At 33.7% G+C, this 19589-nt stretch overlaps 1 protein-coding gene across 1 annotated transcript in view; it reads right to left on the bottom strand.

Moving 5' to 3' along the window:
* DACH1 (dachshund family transcription factor 1) overlaps positions 1–19589 on the bottom strand; it is a 427798-nt gene that overhangs the window by 125346 nt on the left and 282863 nt on the right. The window contains exon 4 of the mRNA XM_059144718.1: positions 5991–6163. Within this exon, the coding sequence (XP_059000701.1) occupies positions 5991–6163 (173 nt within the window). The remainder of the gene's footprint in view (positions 1–5990; positions 6164–19589) is intronic.

Below are 19589 nucleotides of genomic sequence, written 5' to 3'. Positions count from 1 at the left end.
AGGAAATGAGGATATTTGGTCTGGAGGACCAGAGGTACTAAACTGTAGGTATAGTACCTATACTATAGGTACTATAGTACTATAGTACTATAGCAGAGGTATTATAGGTACTATAGCAGAGGATTTGTTTATTTAAATGGCTAGAACACAGAAAAATTAGTAGACTTGTTTCTTCACGGAGAATGTAATAAAGTTAAGGTAGCAGCAAATGTAGCCCCTCCTCCCTCTTGAATTTGCTAAAAATAGAGTAAGCTTTCCACAAAACTTAGATATATAAAAATGGCTAGGGAGGATGCAAGAATTGTTACCCCACCGCAGGGAAAGCTGGATTATGTAACATCTGACATCTCAAGTCTATGTCTCTTCATTCGTAAGATTCATAGAACATTAAACAGCAAAAATATAGGAGTCTCACTGATACATAATAGACTAATATAGAGCCTATAGTAATTCAATATATATAATTACAGGCAATTGGCTATTAGGGATTTAAATTAGAATTATTGTGCAAACAATATATACCCATTTCCTCCTCAAAGTTATCTTACTAAATTTTTTCCAGTAGTACAAACCAATCAGCAGGAGAAAATCTAAGTTTAATTTTGGCAGACTCCATAATGAAGCTTTGCCTTTAAAGCTATTTACAATATTACAGTGGTATTGTCTTCATCTATGTCTATAATTTTCTTTTCCGTGGTCCTGTTAGTTTCTTTTATTTTTCCACACCAAATCCTATTGCCCCATAATATTTGAGAGTTTAGCTTTAGCTGCATCAATTATCCACAGCCTGAGACTCACATGTGTTTGAGTTAATCAACAGCTCTAATGTGAGTATCAGCTATCACTTTCTGTAAAAAGCCAGCTAGTAAATATTTTGTTCAATTCTGCTCTGTATGTGAATATAGCCATAGACATTTATATAAAGAGAGTAGCTAAGTTCCAAACACATTTTATTTATGGACACTAAAATTTGAATTTATAGAATTTTCATGTGTCATGAAAAATTCTCCTTCCTATGATATTTTTCCCCATCCATTTAAAAGTGTAAAGCCATTCTTAACTCACAGTCCATGCCAAAACTGGGGAAGCAGGGTGAGTATCACCCAAGGAAACAACATTTGGACACTGTTCCATTGCATGTACTAGTATGTACCTTCTCATAAATAAGTTTATGAGAAAGTCATTGAAGCTCCTTTACCTTCTAGAAACAGGTAAGTATAGAATGCTTTAAAATATGTAACTCTGTTACATATTTTAAATATGATATTTATTTTACATATGATATCCATATTCAGATACATATTACTCAACAAAGTGAGCTTTGTTTTCACTTCTCGTCTGTCCTATAAATTCTTTTTTTTAAGGATTTATTTACTGGACAGAGAGAGAGAGATCACAAGCAGGCAGAGCAGCCAGCAGAGAGTGGGGAAGCAGGCTCCCTGCTGAGCAGAGAGCTGGATGCAGGGCTCGATCCCAGGACTCTGAGATCATGACCTAAGCTGAAGGTGGAGACTTAACCCACTGAGCCACCCAGGCACCACTGTCCTATAAATTCTTATTGCCATTCTCTTGTAGGTTGAGTTATCATTTTAAGTCTTGTCATTACTCTCAAAAATATAAATGGTAATTTCCAGCACATGGAAAACCCCTCAAACTTCTATTTTCCCTTCAAAGACTACTTCCCTAGTTCCATCATTCCTTCAGATGGGGGTATATCTTCTTCTCTAGCATTTACATTTCACTTTTAATAGGTCTTCACAATTAGAATCTTTTCAGGCAAACAAAGTTGCAAGCATTATTCTAATTGCCCACTTAGGTTTCATACTATTTAATATGACACAGGAGTCAAACATTTTCTTGGGGAAAATAAAACTTCCCTCATTAAATTAAACACACATATCACGGGAGTTTACTGAATACTGGTTGTGCTACAAAGTCTAGTGTATAGAAATTTAGGAAAGTTGATTTATTAACGTGTTTTCCCTAATATTTAGAATTCTGTAAAGAACCTATTCTCACCCTTATTCTCTGAGGCCATTCTCTCAATTTTTTACCAGTCTGGATATTTTTTTTACAGAAATTACTAGAATTGTCTCGTGCTTTTCTTGAAACTGTTTGTTCTCTATGATCCTTACCTGTCAGCATCAAATTTGAAAGTATATAGTTGGCCAGGCTCAGAGGAAAGGGACAGATAGGCCCTTCAAAACTTCACAATGACCAACGGATCTTCACTTTGACTTTGGCAATTAAAGCTACCAGCTTTGTTTTACTAATGCTAAATAATAAATTAAAATCTATCAGTTTTTATTTTCTCTAATTATTCTTAATTGGAGCCATTGTTTCTTATTTAACTACTATGACCATTTATACCACCAGTGCATTCAAAAGTCCATAATTTCCTTTAATCTATCCATAGCCAAGTTTCTGAAAATATTTGCCCCAAGAGACTAGGAAATGGGATATCACTATAATGTGGGAGGTGTTGGCACACATTTCAAGACACAGAGCTCCATCCCTTTCTTACTACCTTTTTGCATATTTCCTTCCTTTTTCCCTATCTCCCTCCTTTCCACTGCCAACCTTAATTTAAGAAACCACAGGAATGTTGCCGACTTTTCAGTAATCTAGACTGTTTTCTATAGATGCCTTTCAGAGGAAACCCAATTCCTTCCTCTTACTTACCTAAACTCTGACAATAAAGGATTTATTAAAGGAAGTTTCCCTTAAGTATTCTAATCAACATCTGATAAAACACAAACTATTTAAAAAATATATCTAGGGGTGCCTGGGTGGCTCAGTGGGTTAAAGCCTCTGCCTTTGGCTCTGGTCATGATCTCAGGGTCCTGGGATCGAGCCCTGCATCAGGCTCTCCGCTCAGCAGGGAACCTGCTTCCTCCTCCTCTCTCTCTGTCTGCCTCTCTGCCTACTTGTGATCTCTGTCTGTCAAATAAATAAATAAATCATTAAAAAATAAATAAATAAAAATATATCCGTATTGAAAATATAAAGCAAACCAAGCTTCTAATGTAATTAGAGTCTTTTGGATCCATGTGCTACTAGCTGATGTCCAAATTACCTAGATAAGAGTTTATAACAAAGTCACCCATAAGATTTTAAAATGCTGGGGCACCTGGGTGGCTCAGTGAGTTAAAGCCTCTGCCTTTTGGCTCAGGTCATGATCCCAGGGTCCTGGCATCAAGCTCCGTATCCGGCTCTCTGCTCAGCTGGGGGTCTGCTTCCCCCACCCCCTCTCTGCCTGTCTTTCTGCCTACTTGTGATCTCTATCAAATAAATAAATAAATAAATAAATAAATAAATCCTTAAAAAAAGGATTTTAAACTGCTAAATTATGCTCTTCTGTCATATTTTTCCTTTAACTATGAATCTAAATCTTGTCTAAATGAGAAATTATAAAAATTCCCAGTTTCAAGAGTGAACATTATATAATTAATATTATGAGAGTGATTCTCTATAGTAATCATTACTAAATTTTCAAAAATTAGAATAATCACATTCTATAATACTTAGTACCTTTTCTTTTTCTTTTTTTTCTTTTTATGTAGTGTTCACTGGCATTTTCTCAGCTAAAGATTTTTAAGTTGATCTGGGTCTTCTGTAATATATATATATATATTTATAGAAAATAATGTAATATCTATATATCATAATATAGAAATAATATAATTAAATATTATAATCTATTTGTCTATCTATAATTTTCCTGATATGGATACTTCAGAAAATGATATGAGGGACTAGTATACATCTTTGTTTATAGAGCCATTATTGTAAGAAAAACTGCTATTAGCATATTATTCAATGTTTTATGTAAGTAGTCGCAAGGCCTTTTTTCTTTTTAACGTATAATGACATTACCCATCATTTAGTATATACAGAGCATTATAATTGTCCTAAAAATTCTTTTTTTTTTTAAAGATTTTATTTATTTATTTGACAGAGAGAGATCACAAGTAGGCAGAGAGACAGGCAGAGAGAGAGAGGAGGAGGAAGCGGGCTTCCTGCTGAGCAGAGAGCTGGGACTCGATCCCAGGACCCTGAGATCATGACCTGAGCCAAAGGCAGTGGCTTAACCCACTGAGCCACCCAGGCGCCCCTTGTCCTAAAAATTCTTTATTCTCTCCCTATTCATCCCTATCATGTCCTGGAACCACTGATCTTTTTAGTATCTCCATAGTTTTGCCTTTTCTGGAGTGTCATATACTTGGAATCCTAGTGTGTAATCTTTTTGGTCTGGCTTCTTTAACTTACCAGTATACATTTAAGTTTTCTTCATGTCTTTTCACAGCTTGATAGCTCATTTCCTTCCAGTTCTGAATAATAATTCCATTACATGGCATCAAGAGTTTAACTAAGCTACTCTATGGTATTGCTGCCTAAGTATCTATTTTGTTTGGCCAACTCTCCAGGAGGGACTTGCAAACACATACATGCCCCAGAAAGCAGCCAGAGAGTCACAGACAAATGTAAGTCCCTGATAGGATCTCTCCAACAGCATGTGAGATTAGCAGTCTCCACTTACATAGGACCCCTGTGGGGTTTACCAAAATGCAGTTCTTCTGGTTTTAATGAACCAAGCTAGGCCTAGCCAAGGAACCTCAAAGTATTCTACCCATGGACCTTAATAACAGGCATCTGTCCCAGCTCCTGCCTTGTTCTTTTTGAACTCTGCCTTGACCTCATCATGTGATCCCTTGAGGTACACCTCTGGGTACTTCCTCTAGGACTCATGAGTAATAAAGTTCTCTACTTCAGTTTTTCTTTTAGTCTGTTATTGGACCATGATTCACCATCAAGCACCCTATGGTCCATTTAACAAATGTTAATTTAACAAAGTCACGAGGTACCACTTTTTTTATCCTTTCACCTATTGAAAGACATCTTAGTGGTTTCCAATTTTGGGCAATTATTTTTTAAAAAGCTGCTATAAATACCTATGTGCAAGTTTTTGTGTAGACATAAATTTTCTACTTCTTTGGGTAAATACCAAGGAGGTGGCAAAATATACAATCATATGGTTAGAGTATGTTTAGTTTTGCAAGAAACCACAAAACTGTCTCCCAAAATGGCTATATCATTTTGCATTTTTACCAGCAATGAATAAGAATTGTTAACAGGACCTTTTATGGAAGACATGCTCCAGAGGCTCCCTTAAACTCAAGTGTATTATATTCAGGAAAAGAAGGTAATGATTATGTCAGATGAGGATGAGCATGAGGTATCTTTTAGTTTAAAAATTAATAATCTATTCTGACAGTGCACTTAAAGTAATTTGATATAAATGCACATTATAAAATAAGTGAAGAGTATACCCATACACATATAGAGGTATACACATACCTTCCTACACAAGGGGAGGAAGAGAAAAAAATTGTGTATATATACACACAAGTGATTTTTGTATAACAACAATCTTATCTTCCACATAGAGTGTATTTTTGAATTTATAAAAAACAATGAATTTTATCATTTTGTTTAGTTTTTTCACCTACATCATATTATCTATATTTTATATGTAGAATAGAATTAGAAAGATTGAGTCGCATGCCCAAGACAACACAGCTATTGAGTGGCAAAACCATAATTTAACACTTCTTGTCTTCTAAAAACAAATCAAATACTTTCTACACCTTAAGGCTCATAACACCATATGTGTATACACAGACATGCCCTCCTACATACAACCATTTAAACACACACATTATTTGAAATATATCAATTAATTTCCTATGTTCATTTGTCTCTTAATAGATACAACACCGAATGTAAGGGCAGCCTAACCTAATATGGTTTAGTATTATACCTCTGTTTCTTCCTGGTTCTAATTACTATAAGTGATTTTTCTCATAATTTATTTCCTATCACCTAGCTGTTTTGAAGTTAGAATTATGTAATAAAATCACAGATTAAGAGATGGTGGTTTAAGATGATGCTTGGTACAGGTGAAAACAATCATGTAAGAAAACAGTTACCTTAATAACAGATGTCTCAACCCTGGATGGGGGACTCTGAACTTGGGCCGCTGCTGCCATATTTGCAATGGTGCTGAGATGGTTCATCTGGCTCATTGCCATGGTGACAGATGCTGGAGGTAGGCTGACAGGAATTAGAGGATGGGGCATCATCATGAAAGGAAGTTCCAGTCCTATAAAAAATACACATATATCATCACTGCTCTGGTCAAATAAAACTATGAAAACTATGAAACATGGTATATCTCATTTATTAAAATGGCAAAGAACATAAATCATTGAAAAGTTAAACATTAAAAAAATGTTCTAATAATGATTGCCAAAGGAAAAATATTTGTCCCCTTTTAGACAACAATATCCACTCACCACTCAAGGGAATTAATTTTAAGGCTAACTAGTTCGGTGCCATGTTTTATCCTGTCACCATGCTTCATGTGTTTCATACAAATGGTCAATTTCTTGTATTATTCTTCTGATCAGTCTAATTCTTGTTTAAAATATGAGGGTTTTTTTTTTAGCTTATCACAATTAATTATTTCTTTATTCTGTCCTATATTTTACTATCCAATAATTAGATTCCTTTTTATGTGCAACTACTTTTAGTGCTAAGACATGCCATTATACAATTTGGCAGAAGGTGATTCTGCTGAAGGGGGTGAAGAGGAGGACTAAGTGCAAGGCTGTGAGGTCCAGGCATGCAGAGCGGGGTAAGAGAAGAATGAGAACCCTGGGGTAGGCAAGAGTAAGGTGTTTCCTTATCCCCGGAAACATCACTGCTGCTTGTGGGGAATGGATATATACAATTCGGATACAATATTATTCCAAGTTTTCTAATGATTAATTTGAAATGAGGTTTTATTTATTTATTTATTTACTTACTTACTTTCTTATTTTGAAATGAGGTTTTAAAAAGTATACCCCATTTGGAGATTGGCCAAGCAACTTCTGGGGATAGAATCTCAAGTAAGTAAATTTCCCCCAAACCATATTTTCTTTTTTGCTTTTATCTTACATAGGCCCTCAATTAAAAAAAAAAAAAATCTACAATATTTAGCCTATTTTTGGAGTCTAATCTAGTTTGACTAACCAAATTAAGTTACAATAGGTTCTGTTATATACCTAGAGAATTAATTACTTTGTGGAACAGAAGACCCCTGGTAGTTGTAGACTTATCCTTATATTAAGTGATGTTCTAGCCACCATTCAGAATTAAAGTTCCTCATGGAATTCCATCACAAATCCTAAACATGGAATCATTAAATGCCCCCACATAGTTTAGACACAGTACAAAGAACCTAAGAGATAATTTTACAAAGGTTTATAAATGAAATGTGTGTGTACCAATAAATGTATCACCTTTTGAAACAAAAGTTGATGATTATGGCGATATAGTGTCAAAGTTAAAACAGTACATTTGTGGGCTGGCATCTTAATAATGATGGCCATGTCTTAGATTTCAGTAGTTTCTGAAACACCCTAATAGAATATATTTTAGAAGGTGTTTATGAATAATTTGAATTTAGATATGTCCCCAAATTAAATTAACTTATTGTTTAACTGAATCTGTTGAATATACAAACTACCCACTTGAAACAAAATTTCTGTAATGTCCCATCAGTTTATGAGTTTTCATTTCTTAAAAAAGGAAATCATATTTCTTGTAATGTGCTTAGAAACAGCAAAGTTGGTAAAACTCCAATTTAAATGCTTTAGCTCTATTAAAAACCTCATTGTAAAATCTCTACGACATAGTTTTTAATGAAGAATACTTAGTTACTGCCATGATTTTTTTCCATTTACTTCATGAAGACAGTTAAGGTTCAATATAAATTCAAACTCATTAGCTCAATACTGTCTGGATCTTAGAGTAAATTGTTCAGAAGTGGGTAATGAAAACTCAATTCAAATTCTTCAGCAATCAAACAAAGCAATTTTATTAAACAATGAAAAGAATCAATTAAAATGGATATCTTTATTATCTTTATTATTTTACAAGAAACCATGACAGCTTTTGGCTAAAAAAAAGTTTATAGCTTCATCCAGAAATGACTCATAAAAGAAATTTCTCCAGCTTGTTCCTACACTGTGATACAAAAGTTCACTTTCATATTCTCAAATTGATGTACTTTATTTTTCTACTTGTGCCTTTTTTGACACTTATGCCAAGGTCCTAGTCAAATATGTAAAAACTAGAAGTATGAATTTTTCAAGGGTATGGTATCACATAAACATTCAGGGATAAAACATTTTTAAAATCTCCACTCTACAACACCTTTATCAATAAATGGTCAAATTTTTTCTTTACATGTTTACTTTTCATTGTATCAGTTAAAACAAAAATTGAGGCATAATCACTGACAGTTAATATAGAAATAATACTTTGGAGTCAATGCTATTTGAATATGGAAACTGAATTGGGAATTTGTACTTAATGGATAGTCTTCTCTATGTATTTCATTTACGATACCCAACAAAAGCAAGCTTTATATTTTCATAGTATGTTGCTTATATGGGCAATTAATATATGGAGTGTAGAAAATATTCACATTAATTATTTTAGATTCAGTTTGAGCTCTGTTTATATCTATTACCTACTTTTGCTTTTGTTCACTTGAACCAATTTCTTCTTTTATTTGAATTCTGATTGCCAGTTAATAAGTTGGAAGAAGTGATTTTTCCAAATACATTTCAATTTTACTGTCATAGTAGAGAAGCACTGTAACTCTGTTTTTCACACTATATAAAATATTAAGCCAAAATTCTGACTGAATCATTCAGAAACAGATTATAGACAAAATACCATCTATTTTCACATCTCTTTTGCATCACAGAATATTAGTCCCTTGTGTAAGGTAAATATCAATCATCCATATGTGAATTTTCCATAGCAAGTTTATAACACTAGATTGGATTTTCCCACTACATAAAATGCTCCTAGCTATCTCCGCCAATCATCATTTGTTAAATACTCATGATGTTAGCTCATTTGGGTAATAAATAGAGCAAACAATTAAGAAACTAAGTCTGATGAAAAATATACAATATATAACTAAGTCAGCTGTAAGTGATTTTTGCATTATTTATAACATCTTTTTCTTCTATTAGCATGAATAAATAAGAATTGAAAATAGGCCATTTCAGAACAAGACTTACCCATAGTTATTAAATGTATAATTTCAGGTGCTTTGGTTTAAGTCAATATATTCAGTGGGATTGATATAAGACTACACACACACACACACACACACACACACACACACACTATGCCTACATACAAATATATATACACACATATACACATATATACCTTTAAAAGTAAAGTGTACTACCATGCCTACATGAAATCTTGCAAGAGACAGAAGATTAAAGATGTAAGAAAAATTCTTATATTCTTATATTTGCTAAGGAGAGTTAGAGAGAAACAGAAAAGAACTGATGAATTTCTCCTTCCCCATTCTATAGAATCACAGTGTTTCTTGACTTTACAATGGAAGAACAAGATGAACTTGATATAGCCCTTGTATCCTCAAAGAACACATACTGTAATAGGTTGTTAAGGCATGTATGCAAAAACTCATAAAATAAAAATATAAAATGGTTTAAGCCAAGGAAACTGGTCATGAGTTTATGAAAAGACTCAGAGAATGTATCCAGCTGTTGATTACTTGGGATCTGTAATCATACTTTTATGTTGGGGATAGGGAGTGGCAGGAAGAGAGGATCTCCCATACCTGGTCATACACACAGATTGTGGAGAAGAGCAGAAACAGTCTCAGGATAGACATCTGCTTACATAGGTTCAGCTGAGGGTAGAACACAACAGGCAGCTGCTATATGCTGATGTTAAGAGTGTAACCACAAGCACAATCAAGGCCAGCCATGAAAGCTAGAGCATGATTTTGGTGGATGTACAGTCTTACAATGTACAGATGGATGTACAGTCATCCATCCTTTGACTGGATGTACAGTCTTACAATAGCCAGAGGTAAGTAGGTACATAAATGAAAGAAAATTGAAATTAACGCCTGATTACTAATTCTGTCTCTAGCTAAAAGTTGTTAATTATGCATTTTATATAACCTGAAACAATTCCATTCCCCTGCCTAATTATATAGATATTAAGAATATATCAACAAAAATGTATACAAACATATGGAACCTATTTACAAAAAAGTGACTGTGTGTGTTTAGTTTTCCTTTGTGTAAAAAGATGTATGTTCTTCAGGGATAAGCAAGGTGATCTTTGGATTCAGTGTAGCTGAAATGTGAATCTGTAAAGACCAGGTATGGGAGATTCTCTCCCACCTTCTACTCTCTCAACCTCAACATTTCAAAATAGTTCAGATTCTGAAAAAAAGCGGATGGCTTGATGCACTGTCTCAGTCTGTCTATGAGCTCAGATGACTTATCTTGGCTTGCGCCTATTTTATATTTTAACATCTTTTGGGATACACATTTTGTGATGGACCAAGTTTTGAATTCAGAAATATACTGCTTAGAGGAGAAACCCTTAAATTTTGAAAGCTATCTCTACTCTAAAGGTAATCAGATTATGGGACAGTCAGAACTGATAGGTTACAAATATAAAATGGCTTTGGTTTTCCTCTAATTAGTGCCTTCAAACATGTTTTGTCAAGGCTCCCTTTTCAGCCCCTTAATAGCGTCCTAGAATCGAAAAATTCATTCTGGGGGTGCCTGGGTGGCTCAGTTGATTCAACAACTGACTTGATTTTTGCTCAGGTCATAATCTCAGGATCATGAGATTGGGACCCATGTTCAGTGTGGAGTCTGCTTGAGATTCTCTCTCTCCCTCACCCTCTGCTCATCCCCTGTGGGCACACATGTTCTCTCCCACAAAAACAACAACCACAACAATAAAAACCTCACAAAAATAAACAAAAAAATTCATTCCAGTTAACACTCATCTCTCTTTCCCCTTCCCCATCAACATTGGCCAGCCCTAGAGCCTAGATCGTGGAAGACATGGGCTTGGCTAGTTTTTTATCCATCCTCCTCATTTCTTTCTCCTGAATAGTAGAATAAAGGCCTCCTACCTTACCAGTTTCTACTCAAGTCCTCCCTGCACTCTACTATAACTCTGCCTATCCACCATTTACATCTTCCACATGGCAGGTACCTAAATGCTAAGAATCTCCTAAGCCATGTCTGATCCTTTAAAGGGGCCCTTCCAGAGGAACATCTGAAAATCTCCCTCAGCTTCCTCTTCTTCTAAGCTCCTGGAACTGCCATTGCCTTTGAACCTAAGGTCCTTCTCTTGGTGTGGGTCCTCTTGTTCCAATTATGTCCATTCTCTCTACCCTACCACTTCTCAATTCTTTATCCCCATGCTCAGATACATACAGAAAACAGAGCAGCAGTTCACATCAAAACAGAAATGCACCCTTTTTTTTTTTTTTTTTTTTTTTGCACTGGTTACCTTTATTAATTAGTCTAGGTCTTCATTCTGTATATGACAGATAATCAACAGTCACTGGGCAAAAATCCATAGCAAAAGAGAAAACAAGATGAACAAAATTTGAGGAAAAGCAACACCATGAAAAAGAAGGTCCCAAATGAATAGATAGAGCAACTAATTTGAAAGATACCAGATAATTCAGGAAAGATATTTTCAAATTCTAATTAATACCCACACAAAGATTTAAGAAACACTATCAGTGAGCTTCCCTCCCCATCAGATGCCATCTCTTCACTACAAGGATTTCCATAAGTCCCCTCTACCTATGGTTGTACCCTCTGATAATGCAGGAGGAGGAGATTTGTAGGGTCTGGAGTGATAGAATAGGCTGGTTCAGAGGACCATTAATAAGTAGTAGTTGCTTGTTACTTTCCTTATAATGAGGAATGCCTGATACCTTTTGTTCTTGCATGAAACCACAGGAAAAATTCTATTCTGTATCTTGTTACATGGTATATTCAGTAGACCCAATGACAAATATGGCTGTATTATAAATGAAATTTTAGTAATAGATTCTTGCAAATGAAACTGAAATAAAGGGAAAGAAATGTGGATGTTTAGCATTTGGAATGCTATTTTGCAAATCAACTGAAACATTAAATTATCGATTAAGACAGATGTTCAAAAAAAAGATTACCATATTAAATGTGGAGATAATCATTAGCAAAGAAGACAAGATCACTTTGTTTTTTGGAACACAAATTTTTAAGTAGAAAAGTAAATGCAAAATGTTTTGGGGAAGCACTGTTTCTCTTTAAAAAAAAAAATACACAAACTTTAGGTATGTATAGAGTGGCACCAAGTAGCCTAGCCCAGATAATCATATTTATTATTTTATCTTGCATATAGCTAATGAGAAACAGATTCCAAAAGGGAAGCCCATAGTATTTTTAACGAATCTTGGATAGAGTACATGAAAAATAACCAAACACAAAATTAAAGTTATCTGTAAGAAAACAAACACCTTTAAACTATCATGCATTATAATAGTAAAAGTACACGTAAATGTTATTGTCCTTTATATCTAGATAACGTGTAACTATTCATTCAGATTTTCCCACAGGCTGACCCTGATAAAGGAGGCAAATCTCAGAGAGACTAACGGTCACACCACTGCTTAGTGAGTGACGCTGATAGACTGTGACGGGAACCTGACATTGTCAAGATTTGTTTACAATGAAAATGATGGCAAGAGCAGGCATTTACTCCATACCATTGGAGACCACTTAGAAGGATGTCAACGCCATCTTAACAATGGAGACAAGACTATTCAGTAAGAGTAAATACTAGTCACAGACACTATAGACGTTCAGTTGTTATTCCAAAGGTAAGTGAGAATAAACAAATTATTATCTGTCAGAGGGTTAACTTCACCCTGGTGAAAAATGAGATACAAATTGTCAGCTCTACTCCTAGCGCTTTGCATAAACAGGAGAAACAGTCTTCTCATGAGTTACTGTAATGCAATCTTTAAACCTTTTTCTGGATAATGTCTGAGCTCATTTGATCTACATTAGCTTAAAAAAGCACATGCAACATGGGGGCTTAAGTGGGTAGGAGAAGAATCAATGAAACAAGATGGGATTGGGAGGGAGACAAACCATAAGTGACTCTTAATCTCACAAAACAAACTGAGGGTTGCTGGGGGGAGGGGGTTTGGGAGAACGGGGTGGGATTACGGACATTGGGGAGGGTATGTGCTTTGGTGAGTGCTGTGAAGTGTGTAAACCTGGTAATTCACAGACCTGTACCCCTGGGGATAAAAATATATGTTTATAAAAAATAAAAAATTAAAAAAAAAAATTTACAATCAAAAAAAAAAAAAAAAAAACACTGAAATCTTTTGGTGTTTTGGTTCAAATTCATCAAATTATTTTAAAATGAAGAAGAAGTCATCTTTTCCAAGTACAATTAATTATAGGCACAATTTTAAAAATAAAACAAACCAAAATAAAATATTCCAGTTTAGGTATTGTGGTTTAGCAAAAACAAAAATACCATGAATGCCTAGGTTTTAATGCCCAAAGAGAAGGCCATTTCCAGAGACCAAAATTTGTATAGGTACACATCTCATGTTTGATTTGGAATTGCTGGCAAAAAACAAACCGGTTGGCTATCATGCAACCAATCCTGCTTAGCTGATGTTCTAACATGAACTTACTTTTTTTTTCTTAGAAAGAATAGTATTTTGATGAATTTTAACTATTCTACTACCAATAAATATGAGTCATTTAGTAAACATGTTACTCTCCTAGAAATAGACCTATTTTCTTTAGCTCTCTATCATTAACTAAACCTTACTCTTTGTTACCTGAGTGGTATTTGTTAATTAGGAATTTAAAACTTGCCATACAAGAAAGCTTCTATTTTTAACTGTGATGTATTCTTTTGAATGCAGAGCTAATCTGATACATTTAATTTGATATATTTAATGGTGAGACTATCACACCAGTGTCATTAAAGTCCATGGACTCATCAGAACAAGGCTAATAGCTAGATTTCTTCGCAAAGTTGAGATATTTCTATTTCCTTATATATTCTGCATGTTGCTGAGAGTGGCATAAGTTAATAGGCTACACAAAATGACATACAAAATACTGGAAATCAGGACTGCTTATTTCTTTCTTTCTTTTTTTTTTTTTTTTTTTTTATTAGTTGAATGTCCTTCACCACAGTTAACGATTATTGTACTAGAAAGACTGAGGACCAAATTGCAAAATCAGAGCTGGAGTTCAAGTCACTAAGACCAAATGGAATACAAAAAAGGGTATTTAAAGAACAGGGAGACATATAAAAAACAATTATCCTGAGAATCCTTGAGGAATCATGGAAACCCAGAACAGCATTAGGTAATTTATGACAGATAATAGCTTAGGTTTGAAAAGTCTTGATTTCAAACTCATAAAAATTATTAGAACGAATTGCTAGATACAGATTGAAATACTTTATATAGTTTCCCTTATTTCCTACCAAATTCCAGAAAGTTTTGATACAACTTAAAATAAAAGAAGGAAGGCCATTACTATAAAGATAAAAGGTTAAATACTTTACGTGGAGAAGACAGATAATTATATCAGAAAACACTTTGCTTTTTGATGCTTTTGTTTTCTCTGGACTCATTAGCACCATGTTCTAAGTGTTAACCAGGTAAAATGGATCCCCAAAACAAAACAAAACAAAAGCAGACTCAGAGTAAACAGTTACACGGGACTCAATACAAGGAAATAAATAGTAGCCAGATTAATTTGTATAGACTAAATATTTTGATGTTTTGCTAATATGGACTATAAGATGATTGGAAGCAAGAGCCAAATGTTTTTATTCAGTGGAAATGATCATGTTGGAACAGATTGTTAATTTGCACAGCGAAAGTATAATGCTATTACGGACAGTGTGGAAATACAATACTAAAAACATGTGTAAGTTTTCCAATCTAAAACATAGTCATGAAATTCTTCAAAATAAAGCAGTTGGATATAATGTACCCATGTTAATTTAACTGCATCTTTTAACCTTTCTCATTGCCAATGTCAATGAATTTCTACCTTTTCCCACTTTAACTCATCAAATTATTTTTCCATTAGGCAAACAAATGAACTAGAAATTCTCCTCTCTAAGGATACTGTAATTTCCCTATAGATTTACAATTACATCAAATAAAATTTCAAGTCAATATACTTTATATACTGTTAGTAGAGTAATCAATGTCATGGTATATAATATTAACAAGTTTATGTTCATGGGTAAGTGTTGCTCATGGTCAGCTGACATCAGTTTTAATTTCCATTGTTTTAATGCCATGTTTTTCAGGCTTAAACTATTTATGTTGAAATCAAAAAACCTTCTTCTCACTTGAGCCAAAACGGCTATTAAATTTTCCAAAAAGCATAAAACCCTCATAGGTAGGATGGCATACTCATGGGAATTATCTCAGTATTTCTCATTTGTATGGATGTACATCTTAAATTATCTTTGTCCAAACCTGGTTGGCCTTAAAGAATGACATCACCCCAAAAACCCTGGGATCATCTTTATCTCCTCCTCTCTCACTGTGTGCCACAAATATCCATTTTGTGTCTTGTTGATTTCATCTGTGTAATTTATCTCTACTTCAATATCTGGCCCTGTAATCAGATTCAAGGATCATCATTACTTTAAGTACAAATCTTATACTGTCACTCTTCTGCTTGGGGGACTTCAGTTGTTTCCCATTGTTATTAAAGAAAGACCCAACATTTCACCTCTCAATCTAAGCACCACACGGTTGGCCCTATGTTTCTTTTGTTCATCATTGTATCCCCAGCTTTTAATGAAGTAGGACTAATTTTCAGTCAGTTCTTGAGGTTAGAGGTGCAATTCTCAGACCAATTCTTAAATTTATATGAGGTAAACTTCAGTGTGGCTTTTAAAAATGCTGAGCTATATAGCCTTTGCTATTGAGCAACTTACAGTGTGGGAGAGAGATACACAAATAAAGCAAATATGTACCTAATTTTATCCTTTGAAATAAAAAAGAGAAGATGAAGAAGAGGAAGTATGTTTGACATTTTAGAAATAAACTTGATAGAAGTTGTTAACCATTTGGGTACAAAAGGGGATGAAGAGGGTAAAATGTGAAAGATGACTTGAATATCTAGACTAACAATGGGCTGTATGGTGATTACATTAACAAGGTTGATGGTGATGATACCTAACATGTATCATCAACTCTTTTTTTTTTTTTTAAGATTTTATTTATTTATTTGACAGAGAGAGAGAGATCACAAGTAGGCAGAGAGGCAGGCAGAGAGAGAGGAGGAAGCAGGCTCCCTGCCGAGCAGAGAGCCCGATGCGGGGCTCGATCTCAGGACCCTGAGATCATGACCTGAGCTAAAGGCAGAGGCTTAACCCACTGAGCCACCCAGGCGCCCCATGTATCATTGACTCTTAATGTGCCAGGCAATGAGTTAAGTTTTTATATGTACTACCCAATGAATCTTATGAAACTCAGAGGTAGATCCACATTACTGTTATAAAGGTTGGCTTCATCTACCCCAGGATTTAGATTCTGGAATTCTGAACATGTAATCCAAACTTTGAATTGACAAATGAGGAATATCTGACTTGACAATAAATAAAAATGAGTTCAATTTTGGACATACTGTATATGAGATATTTCAGGAACAGTCCAATAGAGATTGACAACAAGCAATTAGAAATATGGAATTGAAATTTGGGAAACAAAGCAGATACCCAATGAGGTAGATTTTGATGTCTTTGATTCATAGCTGGGAGATTAAGCCATGATGCTTCAAGATGGTATAGAAAGCATAAAGACATTTCTACTAAAAATGTATTTCTACTGTAATCCACAGAATAAGTCCCAAATAAGGCAGCTGAATGACTTCAAAACAAAACAAGGAGAAGAAAAAGAAGTCTGAGACGTTGAGCAGGATTAAGCAAATACTGATATATGACTCCTACAATAAGTTCTTAGCACAAAAGAGTATCAATGTCTGTTTATAACGTTCAAGCATCTCCACTTACTTCGAAGCTTTAACATTCTTTTTAATAAGAAAATCAACATGAACACCTGACAGATCTTGAGTCCTCAATGAATACTGAATGAATGAATGTAGGATACTATGATTGAACAAAAAGTTTTTAACAATCCCATTTAAGTAAACAGACAAAACAGAGACAACACACACACACACACACACACACAAATAGACACAGCTAAGCATAGCTCGAAGAGGTGCCATTAGTCCAATTTCTAATATGATATATAATTACAATATCGAGCAATTACAAAATCCCGTTAAGAACATTATGGAGAGAGGCAGCTTTAAATCAAAAGACTACATATCACAAATAACTCAGCACATCTGAAGGGCCACTGAAATAATATTATATCATAGTGGTAGATTACACGCAGATGGCAGGCCTGTTGAAAGCTACTGTTTATATGAAACCAAATCTTTCTTTCCATAGCTTTTATTATATGTAGTGAAGACATACTATTCAAAGCACTTTTCGTCAGTTTTTCATGGGCAGACATGGCAGGTGATTTTCAAGGTCAAAATGACCACTAAAATTTCAGTTGCTAGTAATAAAAAAAATACTTAAGAAGATTAGCATTTAATGTGTATAATTTCATTTCTACATTTTAACTCCAATTCAGGAATTAAGTATAAGCACTTATTTTTGTCCCAAGAATAAATGCATATAATATGCTTTCTACAATGTGAATTAGAATAAGAAAAATGGTTAGAAAATGTGTTTTGAAAGGAGGACTGATTTTTCTGATTATATCAACACCCTTAGTTCAATATAAAGTAAAATTTAAACATCCTTTTCATTTTTTTATTTAAAAAAAATATCTGGTATAACTCTTAGAACCATAGTATGACCAATGAAGAATGTAAGGGAGAATACAACCAACCAAAGGTCACACAATGATTCAGTATCAGAATTAAGTGCTAAACATAGGTTCTATGTTCATTTAAACACACACACAAACACGTACACACACATGGTAGTATTTGGATAAATCGTATTCATTATTTTTCTTCCATAAAATTTTCCCAACATCAATATTAAAAAGATGCATACCATGTTAAAAAATAAATAATGAATGATGAAATTACCGTCTTGTCTAAGGTGCTCAAATGGAGAGACAGAATTTTTTAAAGTCTATAAAAACAACTATACAAATTGTCTTTATCTATACTCAGGATATTGTATTTCACATTTTTTCAGTGTAAAGGGAACTGTGCCTACTAAAGAAAATATCTTCTTGGGAGGGATCCTTAATTACTTAATCATAACTAGCTATCTAATTGTAGAAAATACTGTCTGTAATAAAAAAATTATTATGATCTGTTATTTTTCCCTTGTGATCAAAAATCTGTCTTAAATAATTTCAATATCTCCTCCAACATTAAAATCTGCACTATTTCTCTTTTTCTCTGTTCTACCACACATGTTCTTTCACATTATTACACAGGGAATGTTAGAACCATTGTCAACAGTACACAGATGCTCTCGTTTAGATATACCTGGCCTAACACCTGGGTAAATACACCTTGTTAAATGTTGCTCTTAATTAAAATAATTTATATAAATAACTACTTAAGACTTCAGTTAGTAGGCTAAGACACAATTTTCAAACCAAATTAAATACCTCAAGAACTTTGTTTAGTTTACATGGTCTGTATAGAAATGCTTTTCCACGTTGGTAAATTTTGAAATTTTATTTGTGAGCTTTCTATGAAGAGTGGCTTTTCACAAAGAAACCTTTTGAGTATAATTTATACTTTATCATGTACTTGAATTATTTTCACCAAGAATTATAATTCTGTAATGGACATACCAATAAAAATTCAAAAATCATTTATTGTTTAAAGGCTATATATGTAATACTATGTGGGATTTTATACATTAGCTATTTTAAATTTTAAAAATCTACAAAAGTATTAAGAGTTTAAGAATAAAAGGTTTAATTTTAAAATATGTCAAATTTCTATTTACTCTGAAAATCATTCTTATGTGAATTTGCTCAGATTAATATTAACATGTTTAAATTCTGGCTTTAAAAAAGATTTCATATTCTTGTCTATCCAAAAGTCAAGTTAATACTGCATATTGAAAATCTTGAAGAGGAAGCAGGAAGAAATCAGCACACTATTAAGAGTTTGATGCAGCCATATTGAATAGAAAAAAAAAATAGAAATAGAAGAGAAAACACAAATAAATTTTTAAAATATCAATATATAATCATATAAAGAGAACCAGATGCCAAGAATGTTATGGTATACAAGACAAGGAGCAAAAAATTATATTTAAAACACCACTATACAACATATACTTTATTTTTATTTATATATTTGAATGAAATCAAATATACATAGAATGTTAGAGTACAAAGCAGACACAGAAATCATTCACTCATTTTTTAACACATATCCAACACCTATTATGTATCAGGCATTGTTGTAAGTACTGGAACTAGAGCAGTAAAGAAAGGAAATAAAGTCTTCATCCTCATGGACTTTATATTCTAGTTGGGAGGTGAGTAGAGAAAATAATGAGCAAATAAATAAATAAAGTGACATGATACATTAAATGAGACATCATTCCAG

The sequence above is a fragment of the Mustela lutreola genome, chromosome 13, assembly GCF_030435805.1.
Source record: "Mustela lutreola isolate mMusLut2 chromosome 13, mMusLut2.pri, whole genome shotgun sequence".
Classification (NCBI taxonomy): domain Eukaryota; kingdom Metazoa; phylum Chordata; class Mammalia; order Carnivora; family Mustelidae; genus Mustela; species Mustela lutreola.
Note: the sequence above shows the minus strand (reverse complement) of the source record. Positions and strands in the feature narration are given on the sequence as shown.